Source organism: Kryptolebias marmoratus, linkage group LG8 (assembly GCF_001649575.2).
Source record: "Kryptolebias marmoratus isolate JLee-2015 linkage group LG8, ASM164957v2, whole genome shotgun sequence".
NCBI lineage: Eukaryota > Metazoa > Chordata > Actinopteri > Cyprinodontiformes > Rivulidae > Kryptolebias > Kryptolebias marmoratus.
The window spans coordinates 24,845,047-24,867,819 of record NC_051437.1 but is presented as its reverse complement, the minus strand read 5'-3'; the positions used below and the strand labels follow the sequence as shown (position 1 = coordinate 24,867,819).

Here is a 22,773-nt window from a genome sequence, read left to right as displayed (position 1 = left end):
GCCAAACCTTGCTCTTTAGGAGCATCTCCTCTTCAGTGCCGCGTGTGCATGTATGAGCTTATGAAATGGCAACTTATTTATTTATTTTCCTCTACAGAGCTGGCACTTCTCAAAGCTGCCTGTTAATCTGCAGAGGGTGGTTTGTTCTTCTGTGTTGTTGCTGGGGGTGGGGGTGGGGGGTTGGGTGAGAGGTAAGAGGACGTGGTGATCAAATGAAACACGAACTATAGTGTGACTGGTATTCGCCTCATTACCTTGCGTGATTTCTTATTTCCAGACAGCACATCATAGAGAAGGAAAGAAAATAAGGAGGAAGAGAGTTATTAGGGGAAGACTAGTAAGTGTTTGTGCACATAAAAGCATGCAGAGCTTGGCAAGTGCAAAAGCTCACAAAACACAGATAATCACCAATTATCTCATGAACACACATATGCATATCTGTAAAAGCATTAAAAATAGCTGTGCAGTAGCAAAAAAGAAATGTGAGGGATGCATTTTGTATATACTGTACACATACAAACAGCTGTGCAAGAGTGAATACAAATAAGACTGTCTTAAAAAAGCCATGCACGACGCAGATGGTGCCATCAAGAGTGGATGAAAAGAAAAAAAAACATCATGGATGAGGCTGTGAATAGTGCCACTTAACCCAAGCTCATTTACTGACTGCTGCCATTAAATAAGACGTGAAGTAGATTTTTATTTCTCCTATCTGTACCTTTGAAAGTTTGCATCTCATTACTCTGGCAGCCTGCACACTCTTTGATATGATGATTACTCCCAGAAATGCAAACTATATCTATATGATTCCTGCGGGTTTCTCTGAGGAAGACATACTGTAACTTCCCCCCCCTCCGGTCCTTAGAGCTGAAGTGGGAGAGAATTAGCTGAGAGCCACACTCTATAGGGTCTCTGTACCGAGCTTCATAACTAGTCTCAACTCATCCCTTGTATCCCCTCTACCCCTCCCCTCAACACACATCTTTGCTGTTTTTTCTTTACTCTCTTCTTTTAATAAGATTTTCTGCCTCTCTTGCTGGAGTAAAACACAATTACTATACCCGTGACGGGGGAGGCAAAAAAAACTGTTGTGTCTTTTTAAATGCAGAAGATGATGGAGCTGACTGTCTGCTTGTTCACAATCAAAATTTACACTGTTCAATATAATTAGATGACTTACAGACATATCAAACTATTAGATTACTCTCATTTGGAAGCTTGTACCTGCTTTATTGGTCTAAGCGCTGAATGAAAAAAAAAAAATTCATTACGCTCTTCTTGTTGCTGATATCTCTCATATTTGCCTCCACCTCCCAAGGCACCACAGCAGAGGTAGGATTTAAAAAAGAGACTAGATACCAGCAGTAAATACAGCTTTTCTGTTTCAAACCAAAAGACCACATTTTATCTCTAGGAAGTGAGTAAGTTGAAAGGCTGAGAGTTAAAAAAAGGGAATTACTAATCTGAGACAGCTTGTCAAACTGGCGCTCTACATCTGAAGCTCTCCGTTCTACCTTTACGGACATGTGGAGAGAGTGACATATTTTCACTAAAACAAGTCTGTGAAACCAAACGATGTGAGGCCAGGCGGAAAACCTTTGCCAAGGAGGAGCATTTCCGCATCTGCAGCATAAACTTGGAGTACCGTTATGATGGTCGTGGCATTGATGGGACATAAGCACGCAGATGAGTATACACGGGCAGAAGCAAGGCTAAGCAGAAGCCCAATGGTTCCGCATGCGGAAAGCAGGATAACCATTGGCAGGAGCTTGTTAGCTTGCTGTTTCTTACAGGAGATTCTCCTCGGACCGGGTCCTTCTTGTTAACCATGATCTCTCCTTTGCGGAGGGAGCGCTCCAGATTGATGGTGTTCCACACGTTCAGCTGGATGGGTTCCTTACTCCTGAATCACAAAACACACATACAGCTATACTTTAGAAAACAAACAAGTATAAATACAGTTCCACTACTGATGTGTTTCGTTTATCCTTTTTGTCTGTAAAACTTAATTTCTTCTGAACTCTCAAATAAAGTGTACCTGATAGTAGCTGGTCCCTTTCCCAGGTCATAGCGAAACTCCAGGATCCCATTATTTAAAGACAGAGAGATAAAATCTCCCTTTCCGTCGGATTTTTGGCCGTTGTAGAAGATCAAACCATTGGAATCCGTGGCCAGGAGAACCACCGACATGCTGATTTTCTGACTGCAGATAAAGCACAAAAAACTGAGTGAACACCCACAAGATAACAATCACACACAAGATTTAGCAAATGATGCACATCGTCTCGTCTTTGAACACTATTTCTTTACAGGTAAATCTGACCTGTTAGAACTTGATAAAGTTAAGGTAGTATCTTATTGGGCTGTGACTGAGTGAGACTAGTTGGCAACTTGTAACTGAGAGAAAATTTAGTAAATATGCAAATTTTCCTTTTCAGTCTCACTAAATTCAGATTGGTGGAACAGTGGAGCAGTGGTTCGCACTGCCTCGTACTGTCGCAGGTTCACCTCCTGACCTTTCTGGGTGGAGTTTACATCTTCTCCCCTTACATGTGTAGGTTTACTCTGGGTTTTTTGATTTCTTCCCACAGGTCAAAAACATGCAGGTTAATTAGTAACTCTAAATTGCCCCTAGGCGTGAGTGAGAGTGTGAATGGTTGTTTGTCTTGTTTGTCTATATGTGACCCTGTGATGGACATTGTGACCTGTCCAGGGTGTCCTCTGTCTCTAGCACATTGCCTGCTGGAGATAGACACCCGATGACACAGAAAGGAAAATGCAGGTAAAGAAAATGGATGTTTGCATGAATTCTGAGTGTGTGTGACCAGCGAGTCATGGCAGTGTCACGGCCTAATGTTGTGTAAATGGTTTGCAAAACTGCATTTTTGGTCATGCACATTATTTCGTTGTCCACCTCAGTCCAGATCATACTCACATTGACTATTTTGTACATACCTTGGCACCTGCCCCCACCTTTATAATTTAATCTACTGGAGTACACTTTAAAAATAAAAATAAGCCGATTTAAGACCATTTTTAAAATGAATTATTATTGACCCTCACTGTGGTTTTTAGACCAGGACATTTGCTTTGGAAGTTTTCTATCAGAGGTCAAAATACATCTCTAGGGCTCCTAAGATAGGTTGGAGATGCCCACATCAACCCTGTGACTGTTTTGAAAGAAGATTTGTTGCAAACATTTTATAAACATGTTCAAAACTCAAACAAAAGGACTGTACGTTTCCCAGAACCACTGCAAACGTTGCAAGACATTCTGGAGACTGCCCCACAAATGCTGCTCGCCAACTAGTTGCAGCCCACTGAGATTCCACCTTTAGCAGTAACACGCATTATCAATTCAGCTCAGGCTTAAAGAAGCCTCAGCATGTTCTCTGCCTTAGGCGCAGAACAAGCTCGGTCTATGAAAACTACATCATATTCAGTGTTCGGCAATGTCTCCAAAGCCTCTCTCGGTAGGTTTCACTCAGAGATGTGGGACTTACCGCAGATCGTGCCCGTAGAGATGAAGCCCCTTCAGCTCGAGGTATGAGTCTCCATTAAACAGAGGCATGTAAGCCCCTTTCTTTTCAACCACTGGAAAAACAAAGAGACTAGGTTTGAGTCCAGGTCCTGTTGTTTTGCTGCTGACAGAATTAAAATTCAGGGATTGTTGCATATCTTTGAGGGACCTGTCAGAGATAAATTTGTGTGCATACAGCCTTTGGGATTAGGACTTTTTCCCAGCAGAAAAAAAAGAAAAGAAAAGCAGAAATACTTATGCCAGACTGATTACACAGCACGCCACTGGATGACAAAGAACATTTGGAAACATGGAGAGTTTAACACACATCTGGGACCTGTAAAATAATGAAGCCATTGTATTTTGGCAGCCCTTTTCGCAAATTCATGTCTTTGTGACGTGTCTCTGCCTGGCAGTCTGGAGTCATTAGGACAGGCTGTGTGCCATCTTCTAACAAGTGGCTTGACATTAAAAATCATTCAAGTGTCACTCGGGGGTATATGTTTATAGCGCAGGAACTGCCATCATTCAGTGCCCTGTGATTTGCTAAACACTCACAAACACACATCTGACGCACATACCTATGGAAGCAGGCAAGGAAGGTTTTTTTTTTGTAATTGGTTGGGATTAGCTGAGTTGAGTCAGGATGGAGAAGGAAGACAGAGATGAGAAAGCTAATTAGCTATTGTGCAGAAGACTGCTAATGATGATGGCACACAAAACATGGAGACGAGGGAAAAAACAGACCTGTACTCCTTCACTAAACTAAGCTCTCCTGGAGCAAAAGAAGTGCTCAGAATTTAGTTTCTGAGACACCAGCGTGGGTGGCTTTTCTTTTTTTCCTCCCATTTGCTCGGTCTGAAACAAGGATCAATGTGTCAGAAAAATCTGAAGTGGTTCTTAAGATATTTTGCTAACAGACAGAGTTGATTCCAAATAGTTAATGTCAAAATTTAAACAAAGATCTTGCATAATCTGTTATTGCTCAGAATATGTGATGAGAATCAGTCTCCAAAGTCTAGTTGAATATCTATAAAATTTATTAAGTTATACAAATGTTCTGTTTTTAGGGTCAGTTGGCTGTGGCAGCCATCTTGAATCTAGTTGTAGATGTGCATTCAGTGATTACTTTCTGCAAGTTGAAATATTTTGCCTCCACTAGTTCATGAGATGTATTGCTAATGCAACAGACAGACATACAAATTCACACATGCACACACAGGTAAAAATATAATCTCATTCACCTTCTGCAATGGGCAATAATGAGCAAAAAGCAACACTCATGAACCTGTTCCAGTGATACTGAGGTTGATGCTTAAACACTGGAGTAATTTTGTTTATATCTGATAAATACTAGATCATTAGTACATGCAGTAAAACCCATCAAAACCCCTATAAACAAAGAGAGGCGTAATAAAGCAACTAAAATGTACATTTTACCGGTTAAAAGACTTTGTGACAGCAATAACAATCAGCTCCTTAGTTGCCTACATTGTTTAGAGAGTCGCATACACTGAGTGGTTACTGATTTGTACTGTAAATGCATCTACTGGGGAGAAAAAAAAACACATTGTTGAAACTGAAACGCCCCCTGGAGTTCATTTTTCCATTGGTAAATTATAATGATTTACATTATCACAGGGTGAGAGCGCAGAGGAAAGTAGGCCATTCAATACAACTGGAACACCCTTGAGGAAAGTCCTTGACTGTGAATGTATCTGTCGGCGAACCTCGGCTGAATCAGAAGGGAAACCTCCGCTCAGCTGGGCTCACGCACTCGCTCAGATGCAAACACTTCATTATTATGACTACACTCACCTTCAGGCTCCTGACGAGTGGCCTCTAAGCTACCTGTCCTTTTAACGGTTCTGAGTGCAGTTCTCAGAGTGGACGTCCGCCTGACTGGCTTCTTATCTGCGAGCTCCTGTCTGGGACCGACACTCCGGCTGACTGATGCTGCCATTAATCACCGCAGGCAGAGAGGACTGATGCGATTAGTCATCTCATTGATTCCTGTGTAAAAATAGCCTTTTGGAATGGGAGACGCTCTCGCTCACATGGCATCGATTTTGGTTCACCTCAATTTATTTTAATCACCTGCTAACTTGAGATTCGGTGCTTGGATGGAGGCTACTCCCATCTGGTTTTTCTAAATTCCCCAGAGACTCGGGGCTGCATGTTTCTCTTTTGTTTATAAAGAGTACAGCAGTATTTCTCTTTAATGTGCAGCTGCAGAAGTCAGCTTCTACCTACATGCATGACAACATCTATAAAGACAGGGAGGGAAAAAAACAAGAGAAGACTTCAAAATGTGACACCACCAAAAACTTTTAATGATGAACTTCAAAAGCATCTGAGCTGCGCTATGGTCTTTTTTTCCCCACTACCAGCTTGGTTCTGCCATGTGAAACTAAGTACCAACAAACAAGTTTGAACACAACACCTGTGGGCGGAGAGGCGGCAAGGAAGGGAATGTTTCTGCCTTTTCACTAACAAGCGGAGCTGAGTTGATGGAGTGAATGGCCCAACGGGGCCAATCATAAGCCACACTTCTGTAACAACCCTCCCATCACCCCCAAATCTGAAGCCTTACTCCCTCGTCTGCCTCCGTTTCATCACAGGGTGGATGGAAATGTCACAAAGTGGGAAGGAAAAGGAGAGAAAAATATGCAAATATCGAAGAAGGGTTAGTGAGCTCACCTCTCTCGCAGTGCCTTCCCTCCCGTCCCATGGGACACTCGCATCTGTATCCTCCCTCGGGCAATGCCCTGCACTGAGAAGTCACATGGCACTTGTTGGGTACGCATGGGTCATGGATGTCAGCACATGTTGGACCTAAACAGACAAAAAGACAAACAAAAACAAAACACTTGTTTTTTAAAAAAAAAAAAACACCAATGAAATCATAATTTTCTCCTCAATTTATTTGAGGCCGGTGGAGATGAAGTGAAGAGTTTCCTCTCTGATAGAGGTCGTTTTCTAAAAAAGATTTAGAAATTTTACACATTCAAATTAAACAGTGGAGAGCCTCCCTGACAGCTATTTTTTTTTGGGAAAGGCTCACACACATCTGGTGGATGATGGATTTGCCCTCTGCCACAGCCCTTCTGAATTCACCCGTCATTACTTCAGCAGTCAGAGCCTGTGGTGAACAGCGCGCGTTAATGAACCCCGTCCCCGCTGAGCTCACAGGGCTACCCTGTTTTCTTCACTCCCACTTTTATCCTCCGCTCTCATTTCTTCCCTGCCACAGCTCCCCTCTTTTTCTTTTTTTTTCCACGACTCTTCCTTTAACTCTGATGTTCTCTCACCTCCCTCATTTACCCGGTTGTCCTGACATGTCCTCCCTTCTAACTACAGCCCTCCCCAATTATGTATTCCCTCTCTGCTCTCTTTCTGAGAACTCTACTCTTCCTTCCAGGGGGGAAAAAAAAGCTTGGACACTTTTAAATTGACATTAAGATAAAATTAACTTGAATGTTAGTCTGCAGGCAAAGGTCCAAATCTCATTATTACCATTCATTTTGCCAACACAGCTCATCCCAGCATCCTATGAATAGACTTATTTATCTTTCCTCTTGAGCCTCTCAGTAACCAAACATAAAAGCACCTTTTTACATAAAAAGCAATGCGATTCTACTTGGATTCACAATTTAAATGTCTCTGTGGTTTTCATTTACACTGACCTGCATCTATTTAAAAACAGACCGCTTTACTTTTTAAGCATAAAAGTCAACTCTGACAATTATTTTTTCCCTGACTAAACTTTAACATTATATAATCACTTGACTACACCCTGATGCTGTCAAAGACAAAGACAAAGACATACGATAGGCCGAAGACCAGAGCCTGAAAATTGTTCAAAGTTTTTACATGTTCTCAATGCTTCATCTGTCATTTCTGAGTTGGACACATAGCTTTGATGGCTTTAATGTTTACTAAATGATTTCCTATTCTTCTGATGGGAGCACAAGTTATGCTCCCAAATGAAGCTGTTAGACTTACTGATGATTTTTGTGTAAGGCAGAGAATCCTAAAAGAAAAGGCAACAAATGAAGTGGTAGTTTTAAGCTTTTTGGCCACCTGACCTTCTGTAGGACTAATAAATAAAATCACATAGTGGTCAAAATGTTTAAAAATGAATAGTCAATATTAATGCATTCACATTATTATTTTCCTGTTTATAGTTTCTTCCACACATTTTTTGCAAACTGCTTCTTCATATTTGTGCTATTTTAATCATTCACACATCAAAATGTTTTTTTAAATATTCAACTCTATTCAAGAAAGATTCCCCACAGAAATACACTGAGACTTTTTTAATTCCTTCAAAAACATTGTTCTTTTTAAAATCTGCTTCAACGTTGCTCTATTTTGTCTTCTTATGCTACTGTCAGCTATCGTTCTGCTCTTTTTGCCTTTTATCTGCTGTATTACTACTTTTAGCTTTTAGCTACAGCTTTGATCAGTTTAGATACGGTTTTGTTAATTTTACCTTTAGCACTAGCTTTGCTAAACTTAGCTACTGTTTTGCTAATTTCAGCTACTGTTCGGCTGCTTTTAGCAGTGCTCAGCTCATTACAGCCTGTGTTCGGCTCATATTAGCCTCTCTTTTGCTCATTTTAGCAACTGTTCTGCTTGTTTTAGCTTCTTCAGCAAAATTTTAATTCAGCACACTGCATTTCTGAACAAAATTCATTTCTCAGGCTCCGAAATATTCTCTGCTTTTACACAAGAATTAGTTTCTCAAACAACTGCTTTAACATAATTTTACTGCTACATCGCTGTCTTACCCCAGAATCCTCTGCGGCACTTGCAGTGGAACATCTCAGCCTCCTTGACTTGGCATTCGGCGCCGTTCTTGCAGGGATTCGGCTGACACGGGTTGTTCCCACATTCCCCGACTCCGCTGCCAAAAAGATTGTCGCCTTCGCTGTCCTGAAGGTTGACCATCCGGTTGTTGACATCCAGCATGCGGATGCAGCCCACCAGACCTGAGGCAACCCCCGTCCGTTCCCTCACACTGAAGAGACAGAATGTCGCTCCACTCAGTGCCCCATGTCATTTAACTTACAGCAATAAGGCTGCTTTTTTTGCTTGATAATGTTAATGATGCAACTAGAGGTAAAAAAAAGTCTTACTCCTGCTTCAGCTCCTCCGTCACCCCTCCAATGAACAGCTCGGTGTCGAGGTTGAGGCCGTCTGTGCCTGGAGGACTTTCACCCTGGACCTGTGACTCATTGTCGACACTGAGCACGGCAAATCGGCGATTGCGTGTTACTACCAGCTGATGCCAGCGCCCCTGACTGATTTGAACTTTGCTGATCAAAGTGCCTGTGCCCGATCCAGTGTTAAACCTGAGTGGGATTGACAGAGAGTGGATTCAGTCAACTGTGTCCAAAAAACCCAAACAACTCCCCTAACATCTGTGTACATGCACAGCTGACATCAGTTCACAACCCAACGTCACAGGTTATTTTCAATGATTAAAAAAAAAAAAAATGCTCATGTTACTCGACAATGATGGATGAAAGACAGAAGATGTAATAACCTGGAATACAGCAGTTACTCACTTGAATTTTTTTTTCACACCTTTATTTTTATGCAACCTTTTATCTAATGGGGTTTTGGTGAGAAAAAGGCCATTTAAGCACAGAAAAAAGCTGTAGTGGATGTGCACCCACACATACAGCAGTATTAGCACAACCTGAGAGCAATTATCTGCCACAAATAATTAGTTTTTCACCCCACGTCTCGGATTTGCAAAGCTGTGGGTGGTAATCTCACAGCTGTATTTCTGGAATTGAGACCTATTTGAAAGCACGAGTGACTAATGATCCCCTTGAGTTTGCTATTGATTTCATCCTGAATAGATAAATCTAACCTGGCCAGGTTGGGAGAGACTTAAAGGAGCTCTTAGGGGGTCACGGTGAAATCTAAAACCCGAGATAAGCATACTGCGCTCGAAACAATGCTTCTAAAAACGAACACGGGGCAGAATCTGTAATTAGTCTATGCACATCTCTTCTGGAGTCACTGCTTCTCCAAAGTAATCTTTATTCATAAAATTCTGCTGTGGGAGAAAAGATGAATACATATTATTATTGTCATTATTATAATACTTTGTGTTTCAGCAGGATTCTGGCAAGAAAATTGCCTTCTTGCTACTGACAGCTCCAATCAAAAGGTGAAGCCAGATAATACTAAACGCACTTTTCATATTCTACACCTCAGGTTGTTTTACCTGAGTTTTGACCTGCTTTAGTTTACCTTCAAATGATAAGCTTCCTGTTCTCCATATCTTCTTGTTTTCTAGTCTTTTTTATTCTTCTTATCTCATGTTTTGGATTGTACAATATGTTGCTCAACAGTCTGTTACCAGTATGAGTTTCCTGTAGGCCCTTTCAATCTTAAAGCTTACATTTTTCAGTGCACCGACAGCTAGTTAGCTTGTTAGATGGCATAACAACTTTTTATTATCTTAAAAGAAAATCGATAAACTAAAGACCACAAAATGAATTTGGACGGTAACAACAACAAAAAAAATTGAGCTGTACATCCAGTTTGGAAGGTGTTTTTTTTTCTGAGCTACATGAGATTAAATTTAAGCCACAGTGGTATTTTAGAGCGGTAAAAATGCCACCAAGTGAGTTCCCTTCAAATGACAAACATCCATACAGATTTACCACCAAAAACCATCCGGAAGTTGGAGCGGGAACAAAACGAGTGCTCCCTAGAGGCTGGGAGTTCTTAGTTTCCTGTTGTCTTTTCAAATGTTGATGATAGAGATGAGTGATGTGTGGCCATGACTGTCAGCTTTGACTGACAGCTGTCTGACCCAACATTCTGGATTAGAGAAGATCAGTGAGGAACGACGCACGAGCTCAGACTTTCAATAAGAGTAAATGTCTCTTTCAAACTGAGGAAATCCTCCTGTTCTGTTATGATATATACCAATGTTAGACAAAAGGTATCTGTGTATTCCCACTGCTGTGGTGCCAAAAAAGCACAACTGCCTTAAAAAGCACCCTGAGAGACTTTAGTATGGATGAGAACATCACTTGTCACAGGTTTCAGATCTTTTAAATTCAGTTTTTAGTACATATTTTCCTCACTGTATCTAACATTTCAATATGTTTCAGAATGCCTGATTTTAACTTGCAAATTGTCCAGAAGTCCCCATATGTATTTATTTGGATGCAGTGCTGTTTTCTACGCGTTTACTCGCTGTAATTATTTGCCTCATTATCTTTAGCTCTCTTTGTTTTGCTCTTATTTACATCCTCTCCCAGCAGCTGCTGCTGAAATGACCCTGCTCCCTCATGGGGATCATTAATGTTTCATGACATTTTGTGATAAGGATGGATTGGAAAGATAAAACCACCTATTAAATTTAATCTGTCAAAAGCAGCTGAATCAATAAATACCAAGGTTGATGGGCCTCTTAACTGAGCCGACACTCACTTGAGCTCCACCCTGCCGTTGACCAGAGCCAGAGAGATGAAGTCCTTCTTCTTCATCTGACCGTTATAGAGGAGGAGGCCGGTCGGCTCGGATGCTCTGAACTCCATGGCAATGCGGACCGTGTGGTAGGCGCTCATTGTCTGGAAGGCCAAGTAGGACTGGCCACCGAATGACGGGATGAAGTATTTGATCACTGTAGAGGAATGAAGATAACAAGCCAATCCTGTTATTACTATGTGATTTGCTTTATCTCAGTCTAACAGAAGTTTAATGTGCATAATTACGCATGAGTGGCGGTGATGAGTCACTGCCTCTTGATAGGAAAAAACAGCCAGTCCATCAGTTTATTTTAGGAGTAATAATTTTCCAAAAGACTTTGAGTTTTACAAAAAGGAGGAAATTGAGAAAGAAGGAGGAACTTTTTCAGCCACTCTCAGGTCATGGACCCTCACACATACAAACACACACATGTTTACAATTTAGCTTTGCTCTTCAGCCACTCAACAAATATAATTTTCATCCATTTTCTCCCCAAGCCTCATTTTTTCCTTCTGTCCATCTGTCTTTCGGCACATCTCTCTGAGGAGAATGGCAGCCGATGAGCTCCCTGTTTTCTAATGACTTGATTGATCTGGGGGAGGCTGTGAGTGTGTGAGTGTGTGTGTGGGTGTTCGTGATTTCAGTTAACCACTCTGATTCAAAGACACAGAGTAATTCTCATCATCTAATCCCCATCAAAGCAATTAGTGTCAATTATCTAAAGATGCAGCTGTGTGAGGTCGCAACTTGTTCCTCCAAATCCCAAAGTAGGGTAAGTGGGAGGCAAAAAAAAGAGAAAAGTTTGTGTTTATCAAGAAGTTCTCCTCGTTTGGTGATTTTCTCAGAGGAGCTGATTGGATTTGACGTTACCTTTAGCAAACAGCTCAGTAGTTGCACATTAATGAGATGCTGAAACTATCCGAATCACTAGAGATGAGTTTGAGGAAGAAAAAAACTGTCTGACTAAATCACCCCTGACTTCTTTGTTCTTGAGTTAAAAACAAAACAAGAAAAAAAAAACAAAAGGCATAAACCTGACAATGTCTCTTATGCTCAGGCTGCTGTTAATTTGTTCAGCTTTAAATTGCTCTATAAATCCACATCTGCGAGCACTTAAAACTTTAATTTACATAATTCAGCGCTAACTGAAAGTCATCACTCCCACCGCCATCCAAGGTGTCACCTTGCACTCACAGCAAACTAAAACATGACAGGAGAATTATATGCTGTGTTCTTTCACTTGAATCTTTGATTTTATAAAACCTTCCTTTCAAAAACTGATTCTGTATCACAATAGTGTGTTTCTATTGATTTCTTATTAAAGCACTTCAGGTTGTAGTTTGCAGCGGCCATAAAGCAACTGAACGCTATGGCTGGTTCAATGATGAGTAAAAAACTTTATGTTTCTGCAAAATCTCTGAAAATGATAAGCCTTTTGGTGGGGATTTGTGTTTGTTTCCTGCAACAGTGAGAAATTATAATTTTATTAGATGAATTTAAAGTGAGTGGAGATTTTAAAACTTAAAAAGTGTATAAAAAAAAAACATAGTCCCTAATATTTAATGAAAATGAATATCTGATGCCGTCTGACTCACCCTTCTCGCACACAGACCCCCCTCGCCCAGCAGGGCATTTGCAGCTGAAGTCGTTGCCGGCGTCCTCGCAGGTGCCCCCGTGGAGACAGGGGTGGGAGTCGCAGGGCTTGTTGGGCTTGTTGGGATTGTTGGGCTTGTGCTGAGTTGTCTTCCGCACGCTACCGGTCGTAGTGGCTGGTGGCAGCGTTGTCGTGGTGATGGAGCGGTGCGGAGTGTTGGCCGGTGTTGGCGCCGTGGTTGTGCGCCTGCCGCTGGAGGGCCTGCGCGTAGTGCCGGGCGGGCGGCGGGTGATGTAGGGGGAGGTCCCCAGAGGTCGGGTTGTGGTGACGGGGGCAGCTGTGGTGACGGCCGGTGTGGTGGTGGTAGTAGTGGTGAAGAGGGGGATGCTGGACAGGCCTAAAATAATGAGAATGAAAAAAAAGAGACTAGCTTAAGCATGTTGAGCCCTGTTCTTGAGATTTTCTATTTAAGACCTTTGATAAAGCACCTCATGAATAACTTATAGTAAAACCCTCTTTTGTTTTATAAATCCTTACACATTCCTGTTAAATCCACAGCATATTACCATAATTAGTGAAGCCAATATTCTCATCCTCTGGCTTCTTCACAGAGATGCTGGTGTCTTTGGAGGCCTTTAACTGTTTCAGCAGGGCCCCTACGATGTCCTCCTCAGTGTATCTTGTATCTACAATAAACAAGAGGTACAACCACTCAGGACAAGGCCTCTGAGGAGCACTACAAAGCAAACACAGGACTCAAGCTCCTTTAATGGTACAATGAATACATCAAACAGCCTTGTGTATGACAGGTGGAGAGCCTCCACGGGCCACTTGTCCTCCAACCACCGCTTGTCCGACTTTTTTCCAGATGAATCGCTCTCATAATGTTAGCCGCAGATGTTTGTTTTACAGGCCATGGAGGAGCGCCATCTAACAGCATCCGTCGCCCCATATGAAGGGTGTGAAGGACGCTAAATGTTGCTCATAAAAAAAAGGAAAAGAGGACGGAGGAGGCTATGGTTTTGTGTGGTACAGAAGGAAAGTTAAAAGAAAAGAATGGTTTCATAATTTAAATACAAATTTAGATTCACACAGTTTAAATCTGTAAAGTCTTAATGATGATATCATTAGAAAAATGTCAGAAAAGCTTTATAAGATTTATTAAAACTCAACACTCAACTATTAGGATACATGCACTTTTATTTGACAGTATCACCAGATTTCATTTCTATAACTTCACACATTTAACTGTATTGATGCTTGGCACAAAGACCGAATTTACTACGATGATGATAAATACTTCTCTGAGTATCTATGCAGTCATTTTTGCTTCAGTGCAGATATTCAGAATAAAAATTTGCAGAAATCTTTGCTTTGTGTTACAGGAGTGTATTTGTTATGCACAGAAAAAAGAAGCTGCAGCTAAGGAAGAAAAAAAACAGTCACTTACAGGGTTAGTAGCTACATAAAAACAAGCAGCACTGATGAAGGGTATGTCTGCCAACGATGCACATCCTTCTATCAATTATTTCTCAATTGAAAATGGAAACGTGGAAGTTTTGACAATGGTATATTAAAGTTTTAAATGTTTTAGATAACTGTCTATGCACTGTTTTCTAAATCTCCTAAAGTTTTGTCTCTACAGAAAGGTCTCTCACCTGGTCTGAAGTGGGCCTCCACCACTGCCAAGATGGAGCGGCTGGGTTTCAGGTTGCGGACGCGAACGCCCATAAAGTCTCTGTGCACCTGCGACTTCTTGAATAACTCGTTTAGCTGAAGCAGAGAAGGAAAAAGAGAGAGAGAGAGACGAGGGATGATGAATCAGGCACCTAATGAGCTTCAAGCTTCCACCCCACAAAGCTGTACACTGTCTCGTAAGGAGAAAGGCTGCCGCTCAAATTGGTCTGACGAGAAGAAAGCCAATGGGCGTGGGCGCACAAATTGACATTTAGCTGGCTGAGGTGACATTAATTTTAGGAGCAAGTTTTCAGGAGCAGCGAAGATAAATGTCATGCTATCCTTACATTCTGATTGGTTTTGCTTCCAGTGACTTGATGTTTTATGACCTAACAGGCCAGACAGCTCCGAGAGGAAGCTAAGCTAACTCTTTCTAAGCTAACAGAGAAAATTAGGTTTCCTTTAGCCTAAAAGCTATAACAAAACTGTGACAACTTCATTTTTAAATAAAATAGATACATTATACTTGTCATTTTGCTCTTTTCCTTGGTATATTCACATAAAAACATGTCCTGATAAGATTATTAGCTATAATATTAAATAAACTACATGTCCTGCTAACACTGAGCACCATAGCTGCTTATTTGTTTATTTATAATGAGTGCACAATTATTCAATTCTGAAGTTGATCCAAATTAAAATGATTTTAAAAATCCTTCCAGTCATAACATCTAAATTTAGACAGAAATTTTAAATATTTGGGGGTATGCTTTCAAACACTCTCGTGTTTTCTAAAACAAATGCCAAACAGACTACTTTTAAAGAGGTTTACTCTGTAAGCACCACTGCCACAGGATTTTTTTATTATTTGATGAATCGTATCCATGTCTATATAATGAACACATCAGGGAGATGTGGGATTCAGTATCTTAGCCAATGAACTTTAGTATAACTTGATTAGAGGAAAACTTTCAAACCTCCTGAGTCACAACTGCTTCAAATGAGGTGAACTAATGCAAAAAAAAGCTGCTGATTGGTCAGTGAGAATGATGATTAAGTATATTTTGTTGAGCTTGAGTATTCCGTGTGTTAAGAGATTAATTTCTTCTTGTACTGAACGCCTCTGATTTGTGGACTGAGGTGCAACGGCAAAGTAGGAAGTAAAATCCTCCAAAGCTGGATTAGAGATTAAAGTTGCGGTGCACAAACTCTCACGCAGATACTTCTTTCCTGTGTTCTTTCTCCCAAATGTTTTAATTTATCTAAAAAATAAAAGCAAGCATTGCCACGTTTTCAAAGAAATGCACCGCAGCCTGACTCGTTTCATGCAAACAGCTGACTTTCATTTTTGTATGCACTTTGTGTGTGTTAATTCTGTTTGTGTAAGTATAGTATGTGCTCAGTGGTTGTGCTGGAAGATGAAGAGGGGGTGGCTGCTGTCAAGTGGCACGCCAGGCTTCAAGAGACCCACAGGCTGAGAGCGTTAACGAGCACTCACACACATGCACAAATCGCTGTGAGGTAGCAGATTAAGTCCCAGTGGGGGCTAGTGACACCGATTTAACAGCTGGTACATGTGTACAGTGAACACAGACACACAGTTCCCATTTTATCAGAGGAGCAAGGTCCTGGATTGTCAACAGAGACGTTTGTTCAAAGGCCTGAGATCTGCAGAGAAATCGGACCAACAGTGGACAAAGTCAGCGGTGAGGGCCAAACGGTGATTATTGCACAGGCTCTGCGCTGGTCTGACTTTGGCTTGCTAATTGCATTTTGCATCCAAGTTTACAAGACACATCGACAAAAAAAGACTTGAAATTTTTAAACAGCTGGAAAAATTTTAATTAATCTCAAAAGAAAAACTACTTTCAAGTATTGTGAAGTGTTTGGCAAGCAAACACACAAGTCTGCAGAGAGACGTTAGTAGTAGTCTTATTAAGCTTGAAGAGTGTTTCTTCAGGCCAAGCAAGCCAAAATCTATAAAAGTGTTTTAATTAATCAGTTTTTTTTGAATGCTTGGATTACAAAAATACACTGCCAAAGAGACAGAAAGTTGAAAATAGGCAGTATAAACCAAAAATGTTAGACCTCTGCAGTAAAAAGCCTTGTTTTCTTCTTATTCGCCAACCTGGGTCATAAAAACAGGTGTTCAATTGTGGCACATAATCTATTCTGCAGATCACCTGATATTACAGATTGGCAATATGTTCCTTTTTATTAAAAATCAAAATCAGCCAGGGCATGGTAGATGATGTATGTTCTCTGATCTGAGTGAACAAATGCAGTTTTTTTCCTTTTATATCATTCCTGTTTTTTCTATCAGACGTCAGACCAGAGAAATCACTTCGGCTCAGAGTGGCAGAATATTACTCAGCAGCTTCAGAGGTGTCAAGTCGGTAAACTGTGTGGCAATACCTGCATGAAAGAGCTGAAAGAATTTGATTATTCTGGCTCTCCGTGAGGAGTTTCATTGTGTCATGACGCTTCTGAGTCTTGTTTCAGAAGCTTTTGGCCTCTTGACAAGAACACCTTTGGAAAAACCCAAAATGTGCAGGAAGACTTTTTATTTTTATTCCTCCAGTGGCCACAAAGTGACAATTTTCACTTGAGTCAGCTGTCAGCTGGACACTTGAGGGCAGCGAAACAAGCTGAAAATACAGCATATTGAATTATATCAAAACCTAAAATCTGTCATTGTTTGTTCTGCCTAAAGTTTTTTTTTCCTGGTTAAAAACAGCTGTCAGCTGCTTCTGGATATGGTTAGGTTGAGAGTGATGTATGCAAGACTAAAAGCCAATACAGATAGTAAAATAAAAGAAGTCTCTGGGGAGTTGAGGGATCCTGAAAGTTGTGATTATTCTGTGTTTGTTAAAAACATTTTCTCCTCACAGTCAAAGTGTGAGTGCTGATTCAGCTTTCACATTGTTGCTTCCCTGATTTTTTTTATATTTTTCCATACACTTTTTGCAGTGTAACTACTTTTGCAGACTTTGTGCTATTTTAATCATTCATATACCAAAATGTTCGGCTCATTCAGGAGATGGCTGCTATGACTTTTGGTTTTTGTAACTTTTATACTTTTCAAAATATTTAATTTTATGTACAAAGATTTTACTCACAGAAATACACTGAGATCTTTTCAATTTCTTAAAAAACAGTCATATTTTTACTTATGCTACTTTTAGCTACCATTCTCTTACTTTTAGCTTCTAACCAGCCTGTTGAGACTTTTAGTTTTTAATTTGTGTTCTGCGTCTTTCAGCTTTCAGTTTCAGTAAATTTCAGCAAACTCATTCGGTGCTCAGCATTCAGACTGAATTCTGGCAGAAAATAATTTTTCTCTATATCATTTTGTTGCTAACATAATGAAATCTTGTAGTTTAATATGAACGACTGAAAGCCTACAAATGACAAAGAAATTAGCAGGTAGGAGAAATTCTTTCTAAAGAAAAATATATACTAATAAATAAAACCAGGACCAGCTGAAGGTTATCAGCTTGCTCCTGCAGCACTTACAGCGCTCTCTATGCTGCGGGCCGTCTCTCCAAACAACTCCGACTTTTGGTCGTCCATCTCAGGAGTGTGGAAAATCTCCTGACCTTCCACCTGGTCGAGGTTAAGGAAACCCGAAAACCTCATAGTGGCTGCACAGAGAAAAGGCAAGAATAAAAGATATGACACTGAAACCACACTGTAGCACAAACCCTCGTCTTCTATCCCTCAGTTCCCACTGCCTTCACATGGTGCTCGTTTTGGGGATCGGGTGAGTGATGGATTGTGTGTTTGTGTCTCTTTGACAGGTAAGGTTAGTGAGCGGGTTTCTGATCACCTGGGGGGAGAGTTGCAGCAGGCTGGAGTTTGGCTGCTAAAGGTTAAGGTGATGGTGAGGGAGGTTGCTGTGGCGAAAGAGGTGAAGTGTGAAATGTGAAAGAAGGAAGGAAGACAGGGAGGAAAATGGACCAGTGTTACCAGATTGAGACTCATCCCAAAAGTTGACTGTGGCATGGTGGGCTGGGTAAAAAGACAACAAGTTAGACAGACGCACATTGGCACAAAGAAAAACAACACACAGACACAAAAGAGAAAACAGCCTACAGGCACACCGAACAGCACCTTTTTCTATAAAGGGAGAGCCTCCGTGTGCAACCTTGGGGGGTTGTGTTGTCAAACATATATCAGCTTTTTATATGGGTTCTTCATAGTGCTGCTGGTGAGAAGAGGGCTTGAAATGAAACTGAGAGCTGAGGGCATCTGTGCGTGTATGTGTGTGTGGTAAAGAGAAGCGTGAGAGACGCTGACGCCGAGCTTCCATGCAGCTCGTAATCAGCAGAACAAATTGCCCAAATCAATCATTGCTGCCCCTGCCTGAGCAACGGCAGTGAGAACGGGAAGAGCACTTGTATGATTATCGTGAGAGATAGTCGTAATTGTCTCCTTAATGTCACCAGACCGATGACTGACACAGTCTAGTTAAAAATGCATGAAAAGGACAGCAGACACTAGAAACATACACTCCCACCGCCCCTCTTACTTTCCATCTAGCCCTGCTTTCTTTACAGTACTTTCACGGGCTGCACACATTGATTCAGATGTGACGGCAGCCATAAAATAGGAGCAAATGGCCGCAGTCTGGCTGCCAGGAAGACGGTAAAGAAAGTGAGGGGGACAGCGAGTCATATCGGACTTTTAATCTGGAAAGAAGACAAACAGAGAGGGTGATTTTCCAGCCCACTTCCATAACGGATGTAAAGAGAGAGATAAAAAAAAGGGATAAAAGGAGGGGACAGAGCTATTCAGCTATCAGATACGAGTGAACTGTTAAATGTAATGGATTTGTCAGAGTTCCCCCGGCATATGGAAGAGTTTTACTGTATAGTAGTAGAGTGTAGTGTGTAATAACTCCTTCATGAGTACTTGCTGGACACTGTCTATTATCTGAGTGTAAAATGCCTTGTTAAAATGTAGCACATGGAGACCTGCATTGATTTTTAAGCGTTACAATATTTGAGCAAATAAAACCAAAATAATCTCCATGGTTGGATTCCAAAATTATTGCTGTTTGAATGTGCCGGCTCGTAGAGATCATATTCTCCAGGGTCTAAGTGCAAAACTCTAAAACACACACACATACACAAAAAAAAGTCATGTCACAGATGTCCTGACGTGTGTGAAAATATGGATTAAACCACCGCATTTGATGTTCCAATAAAATGTAGAACCATGAATAATAAGCCCCTCTTGTTCTGTGACTATCGGACAGATGTCAATAAGCTGGATTGAACAATGAGATGGCAGCCGATGCATGAGCGACGTGTCATTTCACTTCTGATGAGTGGAAGATCGGCTGAGGCCTTCTCAGACGAAGAAAAAAAAAAAAAAAAATCTGGTGTATCGATCAACCAATCGTGCTGCCTGAATTTATTGTAACACTTGAGCTGAATGAAGTATTGATCGCTGGTGTGCTGTCATTGTTGACGGAGATAAATATTTACCAGATTTTTCCTGATTTGTTATAAGACTTTCAGGGGTGCCACCCAGGGGAAGGCCAAGGGGGGCTATGGCCACTCCTATAAATTTGTCCAATATCTATAATCTGTATTTTCACAAAATATCTCATCACCAACTGGACAGATTTCAATGAAACTCTCTAAATAATTATTCCACGTATACATCTACAACTGATTGGAGTCAGTCTGATTCAATATGGCCACCACAGCTAATCAACCAAAGCCAATTTAAAAGTGGCTATAACTTAGCCAATCTTGGTGAGGTAGTAGCTAAGAATACTTCCCAACACAGACTTTATTTTGAAAGCTAACAGATCTTTGTTTAAAAATTTGGTACGAAAGGTAGTAGGAGATCTGTATTCTTTCAAGAGATGCTAGTTTCAGCTATGAATATGAATTTAGAAAAGGAGACGACAAGTTTCAGTGAGCTGAATAGTGGCTGCGCTGCTCTAGTTAAAGTAGGCCTATATGAGGGCGTGAAACCCTAACTCCTACATTAACGCCCACTTATGCTCAACGTTAAATACGCAAACGTACACAGATTCCATCTGTCCTCCGTGTTCCTTTCATGCTTTTTTCAGTACTTTGCTAGACAGCTTGTGGATCCGCACCCAAACGCAGCAAACGGAGGTATCCCAATGGAAACTGTGTGGGGAATGTTCCACAGCTCATGTAGGACCAGCAAAAGAAACAAAGGAGAGGACGGGAGAAGCCACAGAATATATTGGAGAGGCTGTGTGAATGCACGGAACTACAGAAACATCACAAAACAACACTGTCGCCATGTTTGCTGTTGTCTTCAGAATTTGAAAGGACTCAGATCTCTGTGCTGTCCTCTAGTGGATGTACTGCCTAACAACCATGCCAACGTAAAGCACGTTTGATAACGTTTGAAACAAATGTACGCATTTACATGTGTAAAGCGAATAAACATGGGCCATTTTGGTATTCTTTTTTTTTCAAACAGCGTATTTATGCCAACAGCGAAATAAAATTCCTTAAATTTTGTTTCAGGTTTTGGTTCTGCTGTGCCAACCCAAGATTAAAAGTGCCTCTACCCTTTGGAAACTTTCTGGAGGTGCACCTGAACACCTCTCTTTCAGCTGAAGTGATCTGCTTCCATCGTCAGCTGGATTTGAGGTCCAGGGTCATAAATTTTCACCCGAACACAACACGTCTGTTTAGCTATAAATTCAGTAAGTGAAAATAAATGTGGACAGCCAGAGGTGGCCTCGTGTCTTCGGATCATTTTGAGGCAGTAAACTTTGCTGGCTTACTCTGAAGGCTTTGGGACCTTCAACAAGCCAGAAATGCAGCTCCACAGACTAATTTGTGGCCTAAGCTCTTTCAAGTCATGGCCTAAAGCTCCCTTGGGATCCAGAGAGAATCCCTCTTTTCACAATCAGTCAAACAACCACCTCTAGGACAAACCGAGACGGGAACTTGGAGGAAAAAAGGCTTGAGAAGTAAAGGGGAGAAAGAAGCCCTTTATCTTTATGAACTGACTGTGGCAGAAAGCACTGATTGGTACAACAGCGCTCGTCGGCCTCTGGTAGTCTCTCAGCTCTCCCTGCGTTCAACTCCTGAGAGAAATGAACTGATGCAAGACTGGATTAAGGTTGGCTGGTTTGAGGAGGAGAAAAGAGTGAGGCGTAGCTCGAGAGCGAGCAGTGGCACAGATGGTGTCAGTGTGTGGATAAAAGTTGAAAGGAAAACAAAAAAAAGAGTTGAAAAAGCAAAAATATTGAGACACAAATGGGTGTTTATCAATTTTAAATATAAAGTTGGACCAAACTTCATTCAAAAATCTTGGAAAATATATGACTCTGAAGTACTGTCAGATTCATGTTATGGATTACAAATATTAAACTTATTTCACTTTATGTGTATTTGTAAATCTTTTGTCACCTCTCAATTAGAGAAATTACATCCAGTATGTGGAAAATGACCCAACAAAACCATGAAGCAGTGAGAACATTATTTTTCCTGTTGTTTGAGGCAGATGGTATGGTACATTAAATTAATTCTTACTTATTAACAAAAAAAGACCCAAACTGGAAGAAGAATTTGTGCATTGATACAATAAGTTGAATGTCTCCCCCTTCTGGCAGTGGCAGTAATTACCTAAATACTAAACCAAAAGTGAGAGGTGTTTGTGTAGGTTTTGGATGAAGCTTGATTTATTTTAGAGATTTTGATTCTTTCTCGCCAAATTCAATTTGTTTTTAAAAAAAAAATCTGGAGCAGCACAAACTGCTGTAACTCCTCCTCCCCCCAGACTTCCAGAGCTCTAATAAAAAAAATTGTAGATGACATAAAATGCATCACCTCTTATGCAACATGGTGCAACATTCCTCAAGCAGTTTTCTCCAAAACTTTGCCAGCTCTTTTGAAAAAGGCACACCTTATTAAGATTTATTTAAATCACAAATGCAAATGTTCGCCAGCTGAAGGTGTTGCTGAGGGTTAAAAACTAATTGTAATTTAAGACTTCGCATTCTTGGAAGGGACACATCTGCCACTGCATTTCATGCCTGAGTCAAACCTTGCAAGTGATGTTTTGCTTGATCTCCTGTAGTATTGCAGGATCTAGGAGTATGTGTTGAAGATGAGTCTCAGCTACTACCACATTAAATTGTAGCTCAATTTCTGTAAAACTGGCTGAGTTATAGTCATCTCTGTGTTTGCTGAGCTTGCTTTGGTGTGACAGCCACCTTGAATGGGACTGACTCCAAAAGTTAATGAGTGGTAGATGTACATCTACTGATTATTTTCTAAAATTTTAATTAAAATCTGTTCACACACACAAAACAAACACACACGCAGACAAACATGGGTTAAAACATCATCGCCCGTTCACCTTTGGCAGTGGGCGATAAAAACATGAACGAAAACAAGAGCAACAGGCCACAAAATACAGTCGATAAAGACATTTTGGAGGAAGGACACGAGGCTAGGAGGTTTGCCAAAAT

General features: G+C 40.9%; 1 protein-coding gene across 4 annotated transcripts in view; it reads right to left on the bottom strand.

The window, feature by feature from the left end:
• agrn (agrin) overlaps window positions 1–22,773 on the bottom strand; it is a 278,848-nt gene that overhangs the window by 22,158 nt on the left and 233,917 nt on the right. For 2 of the 4 annotated variants that reach the window (XM_025004894.2, XM_025004895.2), the window contains 12 exons: window positions 17,811–17,938; window positions 14,276–14,390; window positions 13,184–13,303; window positions 12,619–13,014; window positions 10,985–11,177; window positions 8,662–8,877; window positions 8,314–8,543; window positions 6,221–6,355; window positions 3,504–3,594; window positions 2,039–2,203; window positions 1,792–1,903; window positions 255–266 (listed from right to left, as the gene is read on the bottom strand). In XM_025004894.2, coding sequence (XP_024860662.1) covers window positions 255–266; window positions 1,792–1,903; window positions 2,039–2,203; window positions 3,504–3,594; window positions 6,221–6,355; window positions 8,314–8,543; window positions 8,662–8,877; window positions 10,985–11,177; window positions 12,619–13,014; window positions 13,184–13,303; window positions 14,276–14,390; window positions 17,811–17,938 — 1,913 coding nt within the window. The remainder of the gene's footprint in view (window positions 1–254; window positions 267–1,791; window positions 1,904–2,038; window positions 2,204–3,503; window positions 3,595–6,220; window positions 6,356–8,313; window positions 8,544–8,661; window positions 8,878–10,984; window positions 11,178–12,618; window positions 13,015–13,183; window positions 13,304–14,275; window positions 14,391–17,810; window positions 17,939–22,773) is intronic. The other 2 variants (XM_017411271.3, XM_017411272.3) reach the window with 1 other exon arrangement.